At 39.9% G+C, this 15,473-nt stretch overlaps 2 protein-coding genes across 2 annotated transcripts; both read right to left on the bottom strand.

Moving 5' to 3' along the window:
• Nucleotides 1-648: 648 nt before the first annotated feature.
• LOC129186719 (RING finger protein 224-like) lies at nucleotides 649-1,572 on the bottom strand. Its single transcript, XM_054785247.1, has 3 exons — nucleotides 1,434-1,572; nucleotides 1,025-1,363; nucleotides 649-947 (listed from the first exon to the last, which is right to left on the bottom strand). Exons 2-3 carry the CDS (start codon nucleotides 1,351-1,353, stop codon nucleotides 857-859), a joined length of 420 nt encoding a protein of 139 aa, XP_054641222.1. The 5' UTR covers nucleotides 1,354-1,363; nucleotides 1,434-1,572; the 3' UTR covers nucleotides 649-856.
• A 1,895-nt stretch (nucleotides 1,573-3,467) lies between these two features.
• On the bottom strand, nucleotides 3,468-15,253 carry ube2j2 (ubiquitin-conjugating enzyme E2, J2 (UBC6 homolog, yeast)). The gene is made up of 7 exons (XM_054785661.1): nucleotides 15,105-15,253; nucleotides 9,291-9,421; nucleotides 7,470-7,510; nucleotides 5,253-5,355; nucleotides 5,037-5,175; nucleotides 4,861-4,941; nucleotides 3,468-4,486 (listed from the first exon to the last, which is right to left on the bottom strand). Exons 2-7 carry the CDS (start codon nucleotides 9,419-9,421, stop codon nucleotides 4,196-4,198), a joined length of 786 nt encoding a protein of 261 aa, XP_054641636.1. The 5' UTR covers nucleotides 15,105-15,253; the 3' UTR covers nucleotides 3,468-4,195.
• Between the last annotated feature and the right edge of the window lie 220 nt (nucleotides 15,254-15,473).

The raw sequence follows: 15,473 nt of genomic DNA on the forward strand, positions 1-15,473 counted from the left end.
ATCATTAAAAAATGATCAGTTAGTGGATGAACTGATTGTGTCCACCATGTGAGGTTGGTTAATGGAGCCTTGAACCATCTGTCCATTTTGTTTAGCTCATTAGCAAGAGGCAAAATTGATTGCACTACTTGGCTTCAACCAGCAGAGGCGCTGTTGATTCAGTGTTAAATTTGTGAACTGAAGAACAATATGAGGTGAGATGTCCTATTTGTTACTGTGCGGTGGCACTCACAATTATTTCACCCTCATTGTAAATTCTATTTAATAAACCAAACACAAAAATGATTACAGATCTACGCAAAGTTTGTACATTTTGAAAATGAATGTGATTTACAATGGGTGTTGAGTATACTGTTTGACATTGTTCTCACTCATTAGAATTCCTTGTTAAAACCAGCAATAAAAAGTAGCAGAATTCATATTTGAAAACAAATAATAATAAGCTAGATAATGTGGAAAAACACTTTTTTTTTAATTTTATGCCATCAAAAATGTATAGAAGTTATGCATTTTTCAATTTCTGATCAACAGAATGTCACCGAAATTCTTCCCAAAAATGTAGTTTGTCATCAGCAACAATAAAAAAAATAATACCGGAGAGAGATATTTCACTTTTATTTAAAAGTCTTTAAAATGACAAGTGGACAAATACATGACAACATAAATAACTGAAACAAATCTTTACAGCACAGGCATAAATAATAACAGCATGTAAAACAAGTTCACATTTGAAGGGGGTGCACTGACAGTTATTGTGTTGCTTTCAAAAGCGTGTACAAGTTTAATACAAAAGGGAAAGGAGCCCAGACGGAGAGGTGTCAAGGTCAAGGACTGTGCATTGCTGCATCGATCCAGGTCAGCTGCTCTGCAAGTGTGGCTCATGCAGCGGAATGCAGCTGAACATACTTTGGAATGTGGACTTGAAAACAGTGGATTTTGAGTGCGAGCTGAGAGGACAAAGAGACAGATTTGAGTTTTTCGACTGCAATCCAACTTGAAAAGCCAGAAGAGATGTTCTACTCACAACATGGGCCTGATGAACTGCTTGCTCACGTCCTCCACTGGGTCCTCCTTCCTCCCTCTCACCTTCTTCGTCTGATGTTTCTCTGCAATCTGGTCCCATATGTCAGTGTTGACCCACAACACACCTGGTAGGGTCAGGCTGGCCCTTGTGCAGGTAATCCAGCGGCACAGGGGGCAGCTGATGGTCCTGATCACGCCGTCCATGTTGGACAGTTTCTCCAGGCAAGGTGCACAGAAGGTGTGATTGCAGTGCAGCATGCGTGGGACCCGCTCGCTGCGCGAGTACTCGTAGCAGCACACCACACACTCAAGATCTTCATTTGGCAACATGCTGACGATGCTGCAGTGCAAACACGACAATGGTATTCATCTTCATACAAGAAACACAGCAGCATTACATACAAACCTACGTGGGGTTTTCCAGGCGAAGGAAGGAGCGCTGAGCTGGCTGAGGTGTACTCTGAGTGCTGCTGTGACGGGCTGCTCTTAAAAACAAGACGTGACGCCTCGTGTCACGTGACTGACATACTTCCAAGGAAGTCCGCCGAGGTAAACATTCACCAGAAGAATTCCATTCACTCGAGAAGAGGAGGGCTCAGGCAGCCTGGTCTTTTATCTAATCATTGCATGAGCAGTCCAGTAAAAAACAAAACACACATTTGAAATGGGATGACCTTTGACTTTGTTAAACAGCTGATTTACACAGCAGACTCTCACTGCAGGTTTGGATCCAAGCCAAGCCATATTGCAGTACGGCCATAAACACGGCCTTCATTCTCATATTATTCAGTGTAATCCTGAAGGCGCCTCGTTTTTGACACAATGAAATACTTTATAATTACCTCCGCCAAGGAGGTTACGTTTTTGCCGACGTTTATCTGTTTGTTTGTTTGCTCGTTTGTGGTCAGAATAACTGGAAAAGTTCTGAATGGATTTGGATGAAATTGTCAGGAATTGTTGGAAATGGGAAATGGAAGAACTGATTACATTTTGGAATCTGGAGTGTGCCAACAGTGTGGAGCTAAATCCACAAGAAAACATTACGGAAAATGCCACTTTTGTGAACAAATATTGATATCATTATGAATCCAATTGCTAATGGCATGTTTTCATGGGAAAATAATCGAAATATGAAGATCAAATAAATGTAGGACTACAGGAATATTTATGGTGTAAATTACAATACAATACTATGCTAATGTTATCATGCTAACATGTAGCATAGTAGTCATAAGTGTTTATATAAGTGTCTTCCTATGAAAATGGATAAAAATGCTACTATGGTAATGATAGCACATTAGCAATGCTAACATTAACATGGTAACACCTAGCATTATAGCGCAATGTACCGGGAAGGCTAAATGTCCCGAATGAGTTGAGAATTTTGACTGTGGAGCAGTCTGAAATGGATGAGAAATGTGGAAATAGAACTCTTTAGATCAAAGGCATTTTGCATTCCAAAAAATGGGAATGTCAAGAAAAGTGGGAATTCTTGGTATGTGCAAAATGGCATGAATGTCCTTAATTAGTTCAATGCTTTGATGTTGGGACAGTATGAATCGGTTGAGAAATGTGGAAGTAGCTAGAACTCTATAGATCAAAGGCATTTTCCCTTCCAGGAGAAAAAATGTGAGAATTTTTGTGCTGTGGCTAATAGCATGAATGTCCTGACTTTGATGTTGGAATGCGGTGAATCAGTTGAGAAATGTGGATGTAGCAGTAGGTAATTAGTTTTACGGAAAAGGGTGAATTTTGGGAAAATCCATATCCCATTTCCGACAATTCCTGAAAATGTCATCTAAATCCATTCAGAACTTTTCAAGTTAACACAGACACACAAATGCCGGCAAAAATATAACGTCCACGCTGTGCATGGCGGAGGTAACAGTAGAATGGGTTTCGACATTTCTACCCAAGAATAAAGATCAGCACAAATCAGTGCTTCTCTTCAGACTGAATGCATCAACATCAAAGGGCCGGCAGTGCCCGGTTTACAGTGTACAGTGTGCCGGCAGTGTAGGTGTACCACACCTACATAATGGAGGTGTGCCTAAAACGGACACACGTGAGTAGCAATGTTTGAAAGCACCATTTCTCACAGTTTGTTTGCTAAATCGTCCCCAGCCAGGGTCATTTATTTGGATTTATTATGAAAACAAAGAATGTCACACAGGCTTATGTGAAGCATGAGAGTTGTCTTTCTGCTGTACAAGCACACACCCACACTCAATTTACAATTCATTTATTTCTCAAAGTCTTGGTGCTGAGAAAAAAGGAGTCCACGTTGCTGTGGCAACACCAGTACACAGTAGAACCTGCTTCACTAATAAATGCAATGCACAACAGTACAATGATCAGCATTGTGTACTAAAAACACTTCCTCAGAAGCATGGGGACACACTCCAAGGCTTTGTTTATAAATTAAAAAGGACCCCCCCCCCCCCCCCCCCCCCCAAAAAAAAAATCAGAAAGAAAATTTCCAGAAAATGTTGATTCTTGTCACACGTGTCCTTTTTCAGATCATCATTTAGAGCGGCGTTATACTGGTTAGCTACACCAATGGAAAAGGTGCACTGGTCCCGACTCACTACTGGGCTCATGGGTTAACTGGAGGGAGCTGATGTGTCTGTTCCACATCCTAATACTTTCTTCTCTTCATTACAGCGACAGAAGTGACATTTTCATGTTTTTTGGAATACACACCTGTTTCATACATTTACCATCTTTTGTGTTTAAAATGGTTCTGAGACCATTAGAGACCAGATTATAGTAAGGAGCAACACTTTTTTAAGGTTAGTCCTGTTGAGGTAACTGAAGGGAGACAACAGCTTCTTGATGTGTCTCAGTGGGTCTGTGATGCGATGACTTCACACAAGTGATGAGTGCGGCATAACAAAAAGCGGGAGGAAGTGTTTTGATAACAGAGCAGGAGGAGAAGAGTGTTTTTTTCACCACTCCACTAACTGAACTTGTGATCAGCGATATAAAAGACTTCACTCCTCCACAACCCATGAGCCGCGTTTGTTTCCACCACCGATGCACCACTGCTTTTACTCCCCTCTACCCCCCTCGTAGTCCTTCCTGGGTGGGTTGCTTTGACTTTTTGTCTTCCAGAGTCCGTGGTGGTCCCGGGATTGAACCTCCCTGTCCAAGTAGCGTTTGTGCTGCGCTCTCACTCCTGTGCTATGCTCCTCAGCACGTACTTGACTGTGTAGGCGAACGCAGCAAAGCCTACAATGACGAACAGGTTGGCTAAAGCGCCGCCTAAAAGTCCATGATTGCGATTGGGTTGCTGCAGGCCGGCGGCGGGGTTGGCGCCCCCGAGTGGGACAGGACCACCATTGAGGGCGGGGAGGCCATAGTGGGCCTGCTGGGGATCGCCATCGGGCACCACATCGGGCAAGGGGAGGGGCTGAGTGCGGGCATTTATCTCTTCCTGAATTTTCTGTTTCTGCTTCATTTCCTGGTGACGGGACAGAGAATTTAGGTCAATAGAGTGGTAAATAAGCCCAGTGTGTTACATTTTGCACATTTTGGAGTGGCCTTTTATTGTACCCAGCCTACAGCACACCTGTGCAAGTGTTCACTAAAACAGGTTTAGACAGATTTGAGAACAACATTTGAGAGAAACGGGCCTTTTGTGTACTTAGAAGAAGTTCTTGATCTTTGAGCTCAGCTCATAAAAGATTGGAGCAAACACAAAAGTGTTGCGTCTCGTATATTTTTAATGAGTGTATGTATTTTGTGTTCCATAATCCACAAAGTCAAAACCCACGGTAAGTACTTTGGGTCGCCCCCGTAATATAACGTTAGGGGAAACAGATTACGATCGCTTACCTCGACGACGTCGGGGAACAATTCGCAGAAGACTTTATCCTTGAGGTTGAAGGCGAGGCTTTGGGCTGAGAGCTGTCGTTTCTGAAGGAGACCCCCCCCCCCCAGAAAAACCCAAAGAGTTCAATGAGAGTGGAGCTCATTTGCCACCGCACCGCATGTCGGCTGTTGGAGCTCACCGTGTGGTCGGAGGTCTCGATGCTCCCCAGGGTAGGACCTTTCTCCACCATGAAGCTGAGCAGACCTGTGAGGATGGTGGAGACGGACCATGCCGGGTTCCACGTGTCCGGATGGAAGTCTGTGATGGACAAACATAGCCTGTGGAGCGCCACGGAGCGTTAAGGTGAGAGTGATGGAACATGACCATGAGCGAAGCAATAACAAGAAATTCTTACCTTGTATTACATTTAAATCTGCCGTTAGGTGTTATCATGTAAATACTTGGTGGCTTAAATGGGAATTCCCGAGGAAATATGAGCTTTCCATGATAGTAACCTCCTACAACAGAAACACATTGTATTATGGATTATTAGTGTCCAAGCTCTTCCAGTAAAATTGGCTAGTAACACAACTGTACAAACTCATAATGTTTACAATGTGGAATTCGACCCCAATTTTCAGGAAAAACATGCCTCATGCATCAGTTTATCATGCAGAATTTCAGTGTAACTCATAAGACGTCAGATCGGAAAACAAAATATTTTACTGTGTGCTGGTTTTGTTTATTATTAGCTTCTACGCTGGTAAGAAGAATGCCCACCATGAGGGGGATTCATTTACATTTTTTTCACCTTGTACATTTCTTACAATTAATCTTGTCTCGTTCTCGTACTCAAAATCTCGTTTAGCGTGAACCGAGTGTCTCGTGACACCCCTATTAATAAAACATTGCCTGTACTGTACAGTTAAGATTTTGGCCCTGGAACAGATAAATTCCTCTATTTCTTATCGGGAAAAATGTTGAAATCCAAATTGACTAGTTGGTATTTATTGCCGGGCCCTCAACCTTATTTTCTTTCTGTAAAATAACGTAACTCCAAATCGTCCGTCATGTCCGTCCTTTTATGTCATGTGTCCCTTTTTTCCTACACAACAGTCACGGGGACCATCACAGACTTTGCACATACCTGTACATACTGTATTTGAGTTTTACTTTTGTATCCAAGTAGCTTCTCTGTGAATTAGAGCTGCAACAATTAATCGATTAATCAATTGCCCAATTAATCGACAACTACTTTGGCACATTCTAGCAGTCGACACTGTCAGATACGAAAAAACTAGCTAATTCTGGTCTGTTTAGAATGTATGAATGTTAGACCAAATGAACCTCATTGGACAACTATTTTGGTAATCGATTGTTTTTTTATTTAAATATGTAAATATGCTCCGATTTCAGCCTCTCAAGTGTGAATATTTTTAAATTTCCTTAGTCATCCATTGAAGCAGACCTATTATCTTTGTGTTTTAGCCAAATCAAGGTATTCACACATATTAGCTTTGACTTTGGAAAACACTGACAGCCATTTTTGCCTCTTTTCTGATATTTTGCGGACCCAACCACTAACTGCGGTGTTTGCTTCACATTAATTTGGCCCATCTAAGGCCTCACCGATTACTCCATGAATTGAAACAACAAGCTTCAGATGAATTGACTAAGAAAATGATCATGATTGCATTGTTGTGTACATTTCTTGTCTTAGTGAAGTTATTTGACAAACATTTACATTTTTTATGATTTAACATTGTTTTAACAGAATATTCAAGCCGCAACCTGGTGTTTGTCCACTTATTTGCTCTGTCAGATCGAATCTTCTATTTCTGAATAAAGAGGTGGAATTTTAGTGAAAATGTTTTTTTTTTTCTCAATCCGATTCATAGATTATTAAAACAAAAATAATCACCGATGAATCGGTTATTAAAATAATCGTTAGTTGCAGCCCTACTGAGAATAACGAGTTAATGTGAACAAAAACTGTGACAGCATCAAGCAAATTAACCCACATAATTTACAGGGTTTTTTTTCCAAACCTTGAAAATGCGACAATAAAACATTTTCATTCTCTATATTTCCATTCATTTTATTTCCGTTTGACAGAAAAGAATCCATTACTGTTCCTGACAGGCTAGCACCACTACTATAGATTTTAGCATTGAATGTAGATGAACATATTCATGTGCTTGTCCTTTTGTCTCTCCAACACTACAGTTCTAATGGGCAGGTTATACTGCACTCAAGCAGCAGATCCAGTCCTAGTGCCAATTATGATGCAGGAAGTCCCCAATTAGCAGGAAGACAGCTCTTCTTTTGACTTAAGTGAGGAAATTGTGACATATAACGACTTATTGTGAAATACTACACTGCTGCCGGTTCTGCCACTGAATCACTTCATGACACACAAGAGACCCCCACGTAGGTTCAGGTCACGGTGTGCCATGAGGAACAAATACCACAGTGTGAAACGTGTGTCTGATAGAAACTACTTTTAGACTGCTCCAAACGTCACGCGTACAGGTCTGTGAAATTAATCAAAAGCTGAGCCCAAATAAACCAGTCAGACCATCTGGAATCACAGAACTTGACAGAATGATCAAAAGCAGTTTTTTTTTTTTACCTTCATACGGAGTTTTTTCAGGACCTCTCACCACATAGTGCCTGCAGGACACACAGAGGTGTTAAAATACTTTACCATGTTTAAAGAAAGACATTCCTGGTGCATTTAGGTAGCATCTACAACGGCAACATGTGTGTGACGTCACCAAGACATTATCAAGTTGTTGCAGGTCTTTACTTGCAAAGGTTAGCTATTTCCTCTAGATGGTCCTGTTTAAATATGGCTACAATATCAATCACTTTTACCTTTGTAAAATACAGACACACACGCACCCAGACAGCAGCAGGTGTGGCATATCAAGATGTTGCTTAGACAGCATGATTATGGCTCAGGGGGGGTTGTCCAAAAACCACCCACTTTGTAGTTAGACAATAGAAATCCTCTGTTCGACCTGGGAGCTGAGTGGTGGGCAGACAGGAAGTGACGTCGGGGGGTTCAAAGTTGAGCTTTAGCTTGGCGTGGGTTACTGCAGCAACAGCCCGTGTTTTTATCAGGGATTATTGTGCCTGTTGTGGGATAATTCAAACATGCAATAAAAGCGTGTTGTTCCCCGCGATCAAGTCTGGCGTGTGTGTGTGTGTGTCTCATTGAACATTACAGTAACATTACTGACACCTAGTGACCAGAGTAGAATATTACATATCATTCACAGCAACTTTGGATGAGTGTTTGGAATGCATTATATTTGTATTTTAGTTCATTTAGCCATTTTTATCCTCGAAAAGGATTAATTTAGGCAAAACATAAATAAAATTTAATTTAATATGTATATTTTTAGACTAATAATAGACCAACTCTGTCAATAAAATGCACCTGTGTTTGTTACCATAACCATACCGCACCACTTCCATGGGCCACGCAATTTGCAGTTTGGAATGACGTTCTATTGTGGGCTGCCTAAGGCACACCTGTGCAATAAGCGTGCCGTCTAATCAGCATCTTGATACGCAACACCTGTGAAGAGGTGGTAATAATGGTAATGATTTATTTTGAACATGCAAACAAGTTACATTGGAATACATCACATACTACAATTCACAAGTCCACATGTCCAAGAAGGAGTAGGAAGAAGCAAACCTTATTTAATGTTAACCCCTCTCTGTTTCACATTAATTGCTAATACATTTCTTCACTTTGTGTATACAACATGTACCCTTTATCAGCTCTGAATAACATAAGACAAGGAGAAGGCATTATAACAATGTATTACAATAGGAGTTAAGTTTGTAAATCAATATATATAAAGTATAAATTCTATAACATCCACAATTATAATAATGGGATGAATTACGAATGCTCACTAACACAGCTTTAGACAGATTTGTGTGACGTGAGTAAAAACGAAAGTGTTGCTTTTATATTTGAATTTAATTTTTGTATTAATGTTGATACATTTAATACGCAGGACCTTTGAAAATTGTATTACATCATTTTCTCAGATTTTAAAAGAATTTGACATTTTAAGGCCTTAAATTAGAATTATTGGATTTTAGACTTTTTAAGACCTCACGGATACCCCGCAAAAGGACTCAAGAGTTAACTCATTAATGTCATTGTGTGAACAATATGATCTGTAAACTAAGGTAATTATATAACACCACTTTCTCTTCCTGAGGGGAAAATAGAAGTAAGTATTTGAGGGGGCCATTTTTTGTTGTTGTAAAAAGTGGATTATGCACCCGGCAGTTAACTGAGACACTGCGTCTCTGCAACCGTCTTAAAGCAGTGATCCAATCAGGCCTTTAAACCAGGTGGTATTTATGACATTTAAATTCAAAGTGTGAGACCCAAAATAGTGTGATGCATGTGTGGCGACGGTACCATTCTAGGATGTTGGAGGGGAGAGGTTCAGCACAGATGTAAGGCACAGGGTCTTTCTTTATCCTGAGGTAATCCTGCTTAAGTCGCTGAGTAGCTGTGGTTGGAGCTCTCTTGTTCCCGTTGTTGTTCATCTGTGGATATAAAGGGCGTACATGATAAAAATTATTTTCTGTGAATCACAGTATTTTTAAGAAGCGTAAAGAAAATTTAATCTTGTTTGCTGTGACACACTGTAATTATTGGCTGCACCAGGGTAGTATAATATTACAGATTGACCAAAATGTCTACCCTCTCAACTTTTGGATTTCTATTCCCTCATTCACACTGGACACGTATGACTACAAGGCTAAAACGTACACCACTAACAGACAGGTCTCTATCACTCGTTGCCACACAGACTGATTATAGCACTGTAGAGAAACACTGTGTTGCAGCTATGCGGCTGTAAAGTGTCTCTGCACATAACATACAGGTTTTCCCCGAGGATTTCTTTAAGAACGTGTCTGCAATTTTTTCTTTCATTTTTTTTAGGACAAATAGTATTTTTTAATGACTTATTTATTTATGAACCTATTTAACTTTTTTTCAACTAGCAGAACATGAACCGAGAGCATTGCCAAACTGTCAATTTAATGGCAGGGTTGCTGAGAGCACTGACAACATTTACATAAATGGCACTTTATTTCCAAAGCACATCTCCACTCAGGGTGCTCATTTGTCATTAAATACAGGTGTCATGTTATAAAAATACTAAGAGGTCAAGCAAATATTGAGCTACTCAACATCAGCTGGTGAGCTACTGCTAGCGTATGAGCTACCTGTTGGAGACCCTTGTGATAGTGTCACTGTCTAAAGCTGGACACTCGAAATGCGTTTCTGTGGCACAACTTTGACACACTACTAGTGTTTTGAAGACAAGTCATAAGTATTATAATGATAACAAGAGAGCAAGATTTTTAAGTGACACTTTAAAAAAGTAAGTTGTGATGATGATCGTAGCTCGCCGTGGGACAAAAAACGTGCTAGCTGGATGCCGCCAGCCAGGCATGTAAACAAAAATGACAGAAAGTGGAATGACATTGAAACGTGAGCGATCACACACGCTGGCATAGATAGGCTTAGCATGTGACAAGATGTCGTTAATTGACTATTGACTACCAGGCTGTTGTTCATCCTACAACCCCTGGCAAAAATTATGGAATCACCAGTCTCGGAGGATGTTCATTCAGTTGTTTAATTTTGTAGAAAAAAAGCAGATCACAGACATGACACAAAACTAAAGTCATTTCAAATGGCAACTTTCTGGCTTTAAGAAACACTAAAAGAAATCAAGAAAAAAGATGTGGTAGTCAGTAACAGTTACTTTTTTAGACCAATCAGAGGGAAAAAATTATGGAGTCACTCAATTCTGAGGAAAAAATTATGGAATCATGAAAAAAACAACAACAAAAGAATACTTCAACACACCACTAGTACTTTGTTGCACCACCTCTGGCTTTTATAACAGCTCGCAGTCTCAGAGGCATAGACTTAATGAGTGACAAACAGTACTCTTCATCAATCTGGCTCCAACTTTCTCTGATTGCTTTTGCCAGATCAGCAATTGGATTGAGATCCGGACTATTTGCAGGCAATGACATTGACCTTATGTGTCTTTCTTCAAGGAATGTTTTCACAGTTTTTGCTCTATGGCAAGATGCATTATCATCCTGAAAAATGATTTCATCATCCCCAAACGCCCTTTCAATTGATGGGATAAGAAAAGTGTCCAAAATGTCAACGTAACTTGTGCATTTATTGAAGATGTAATGACAGCCATCTCCCCAGTGCCTTTACCTGACATGCAGCCCCATATCATCAATGACTGTGGAAATGTGCATGTTTTCTTCAGGCAGTCGTCTTCATAAATCTCATTGGAACGGCACCAAACAAAAGTTCCAGCATCATCACCTTGCCCAATGCAGATTCGCGATTCATCACTGAATATGACTTTCATCCAGTCATCCACAGTCCACGATTGCTTTTCCTTAGCCCACTGTAACCTTGTTTTTTTCTGTTTAGGTGTTAATGATGGCTTTCGTTTAGCTTTCCTGGATGTAAATCCCATTTCCTTCAGGCGGTTTCTTACAGTTCAGTCACAGACGTTGACTCCAGTTTCCTCCCATTTGTTCCTCATTTGTTTTGCTGTGCATTTTCTGTTTTCAAGACATATTGCTTTAAGTTTTCTGTCTTGACGCTTTGATGTCTTCCTTGATCTACCAGTATGCTTGCCTTTAACAACCTTCCCATGTTGTTTGTACTTGGTCCAGATTTTAGACACAGCTGACTGTGAACAACCAACATCTTTTGCAACATTGCGTGATGATTTACCTTCTTTAAGAAGTTTGATAATCCTCTCCTTTGTTTCAATTGACATCTCTTGTGTTGGAGCCATGAGTCATGTCAGTCTACTTGGTGCAACAGCTCTCCAAGGTGTGATCACTCCTGTTTAACTGCAGACTAACGAGCAGATCTAATCTGATGCACGTGTTAGTTTTGGGAATGGAAATTTACAGGGTGATTCCATAATTTTTTCCTCAGAATTGAGTGATTCCGTAATTTTTTCCCTCTGATTGGTCTAAAAAAGTAACTGTTACTGACTACCACATCTTTTTTTCTTGATTTCTTTTAGTGTTTCTTAAAGCCAGAAAGTTGCCATTTGAAATGACTTTAGTTTTGTGTCATGTCTGTGATCAGCTATTTTTCTACAAATTTAAACAACTGAATGAACATCCTCCGAGACTTGCCAGGGGTTGTAGTAATAACAAACAAACTGAAAGTCAACACAAGACGTGTTGCGTATCAGATCACACATGTGCAAGTGCCAGCAAGGCAGACAGGTGATTCCAGCGCATGCTTATCAAAATAAAGCTCAGTGAAAGGTTTTTATGATATTTTAAATCGTTTTCAAACTAACTGTGGTCAATATGTGCCTAAATAATATGATATGTATTAGGGGTGTAACCTTTCCTTTTAATAACGATTCGATTGATATCACAATTCGTGGTTGCCGATACGATTCAAGGACAATATTGGTTAATTTAGAATGATGCAATCCGAAACGATTCAGTAACTTTAAATTGATTACCAGGATACTGGACAGTGCAGGTGAAGTTTCCTAGATTTCTGTTGTTTTTTGTAAGGGAATCAGTTATAAAATATTAATAATGCTGACATACTTTTAAGAATAAAATATCAATGAGTACAAAAAATGAGTTAAAAATGCAATACAAAATCAGGATGAACAGAGGGTGGTATAGCTTGTCATGATGAATGATTTACTTTAAATAGTGCAATCCAATCCTGCACTTTGCACCCAATGAGGGACATTATGCAAACTCCTCAGCAAATGAATGTGGTATGGTATCTTCAATTAGGTGTTGAAACTTCTCACCTGTACGGGCCGATGGAAGCAGGGGCTTTTTTTAATTAATAATCCTCCTGATCAGAGCAGCCTGAACTTTTGCAGCGCACATGTTAGGAATGTTACAAAATTTTGAAATATGTAAAATCAAGTCTGTGATTCTGTCTGAAAAAACAAGACTTGAACTTTAATTTGATACCTCAAACCCCACGCATTAAAGAAGTTAAAGCAAATTTCATACATAAATAGTGCCTTTTTGGTTCCCATTGCTTTAACATTGACAAGACAAAAGCTGTGATCGACCCACGTGCCTTGGCAAGTACAACCGTACTAAAAAATATATAAAAACTTCACCGGTGACATTTGTTTTAAACGCCAACAGAGTAGTCATTACATTTTTTTGATAATCAAAAAGTCCAGGGAAGAAAATCATGTGTAATAATGCAGCAGCAGCATGCTGTATTCATTTACACGCCGCACTACTAATTGTATGTAAACAGCAATTCCGGGACGAAATTAGCATATTTCGCACCATCAGATTTTAATGACATTCAATCTGCAGATAGATATTAAAGTGAATTTATATCCTACACACCTCTCTTATCTTGTCCCGAAGCACCGATCCAGGAGTTTGGAAAGGCTTAAAGTTGGACTTTACTTTTCTGTATACGAATGAAAACACCCAATAACAATATCCAAAAATTGCATTTTTAAGAACGTCCCCATAGACACTCCTAAGCGCGAATGCACAGTGTTAGATTTTTGCATCGCTAAAACGCAGGGATTGTATTTGTAACATCCATACATGTGTGTTTTTACCTGGACACACCGCACGCAGGATGACGTCACTAAGCGTCAATGCTAAATGGAATGGACTTTCACTTGTATGGCGCTTTTCTACCTTGAAGGTACTCAAAGCGCTTTGAAACGGTTATCACTGCTACTGGACCGGACCGTCCAGAGGTGTACAAAACGTCCTTACTTTGCATATTGTTCTCATAAATGTCACCTTGAAGGAGTTTAAAATAAGGCCAGATGAGTTACATATGAATACTGAATAAAGTGAAAGAATTGACCAAAAGAAGAAGAAGCCAATCAACTGTATTTCACAGGTCAACTACAAGTCCCATGACCACCACATACCCGGAAGACAATGATGTCACAGACAGGCAGACTGTAACATTTAACATCTTTATATTTAAAGTGCTAAAAAAAGCACATCTTTATAAAGCCTGCTATGCTTAAATCCAATGCTTCATTTCGTAGTATCCATTCAATCGATTGATTACCTTTTAAACGATACTAGATCGATATATATGTTGTCCTGAATGGAAAATTGAGAACCCAGATCGATGTAGCTGAATCGTAGGAATATAAATCGATGCATCGATGTAGTGAATTAATCGTTACACCCCTACTATATATATGTATCTATATAGCATATACAGTATATCCATTAATACAATATATTACTTAAAATTATTGTCATTTTTAAAGTGTGGCGGCTTTTATTTTGTAGTGGCACACCGCCACGATGAATTACATGTAGTGGAAACCCTGACATATAAATTTTAAATAAAAATGTGGTCTCAACTTCGTAAACCCCAGTTTGTTGCACAGTCTGAATGAAGGACATGTAAAAGAAGGATGGTTCGGTCAAAAAGGTGGAGTATTAAGGGGGAACGGAGTGTTCCGCCAAAGGAAGCAGGTGGTGTTCCAGGATGAAGAATCGGGAGAGGAAGAAGAGGGCATTCACATTAATACAGACTGGTGACCAACTACAACTGGCATCTAACTAACATCTAAACTTATATTTGAATAAATCCACATTATACAATTACACCTTGGGGTTCAATTTGTTATTACTGTTAGATCTCAACAACAGACAACTAATATAATCCGAATTCGCATCACTACAAACTGTCATGAAGTTACCAACTGACAATGTCATGCCAATTACCGTTAATAACATTCGAAATACATTTAAAATGATGTTCCACTTTCCAGCTAAAACAATCATTTGGCGACACTTCTTTGGAACCCTGTGTCGTGCGACGCTCGCCACTCTTGATATTTGATGGAATTGAAACTATCAAGAACGAAACCTAGATTGAGCACCTCTTCGACAAAAAAAAAACTGTTCGCCAACACCTCGTCTGCTTTAATCTGTTGAAGCAAAACAGTTTCGTTTCGTTTACGACATCCACAAGGCCCTAACAGGGCGATTAGACGGAGCTAGCAGCTACTGCTAATAACAAATCCAGTATGTAAACACTTATCAGCCACAAACTGCTAACGTAGGCCAGTGCTACGTTGAGGTAGCTAATGCTAGCAGTCGCGGTGTTACTGGCAATATTTAACCGCCGAAATGTCTGGAATTTAACAACTAATAGTGTGCAGTGCTGACATACCTCTCCAGAGACCCCGGCAAAATATGTATTCGGGTCTGGACACGAAATAGGGCTGTAGTTTCTGCGGTCAGACCCCAAAAACTGTAAGACGATGACACCAACCTACGGTTAGCTCAAAGGAGGAGCAACAGGAAGAACGCACTTCCGGATTTCTTCTTTACGGCTGCTTGAAGCGGTTGTAGAAATGCTATGGAAGCGGTTTACTGCCACCTGTTTGATATGCCTTGTAACACCTTGGAACGGTATTAAAGCACAATAGACTGTCAGTACGTCACAAGACCCAGCCTATTCATTTGTGTCTTCTGTAGTGGACATTTGTTTGTAGTCTATGTCTTTTGACTCATTTGAGCTATTCTACTCCCCGTGGCC

The sequence above is a fragment of the Dunckerocampus dactyliophorus genome, chromosome 8 (genome assembly GCF_027744805.1).
Source record: "Dunckerocampus dactyliophorus isolate RoL2022-P2 chromosome 8, RoL_Ddac_1.1, whole genome shotgun sequence".
Classification (NCBI taxonomy): domain Eukaryota; kingdom Metazoa; phylum Chordata; class Actinopteri; order Syngnathiformes; family Syngnathidae; genus Dunckerocampus; species Dunckerocampus dactyliophorus.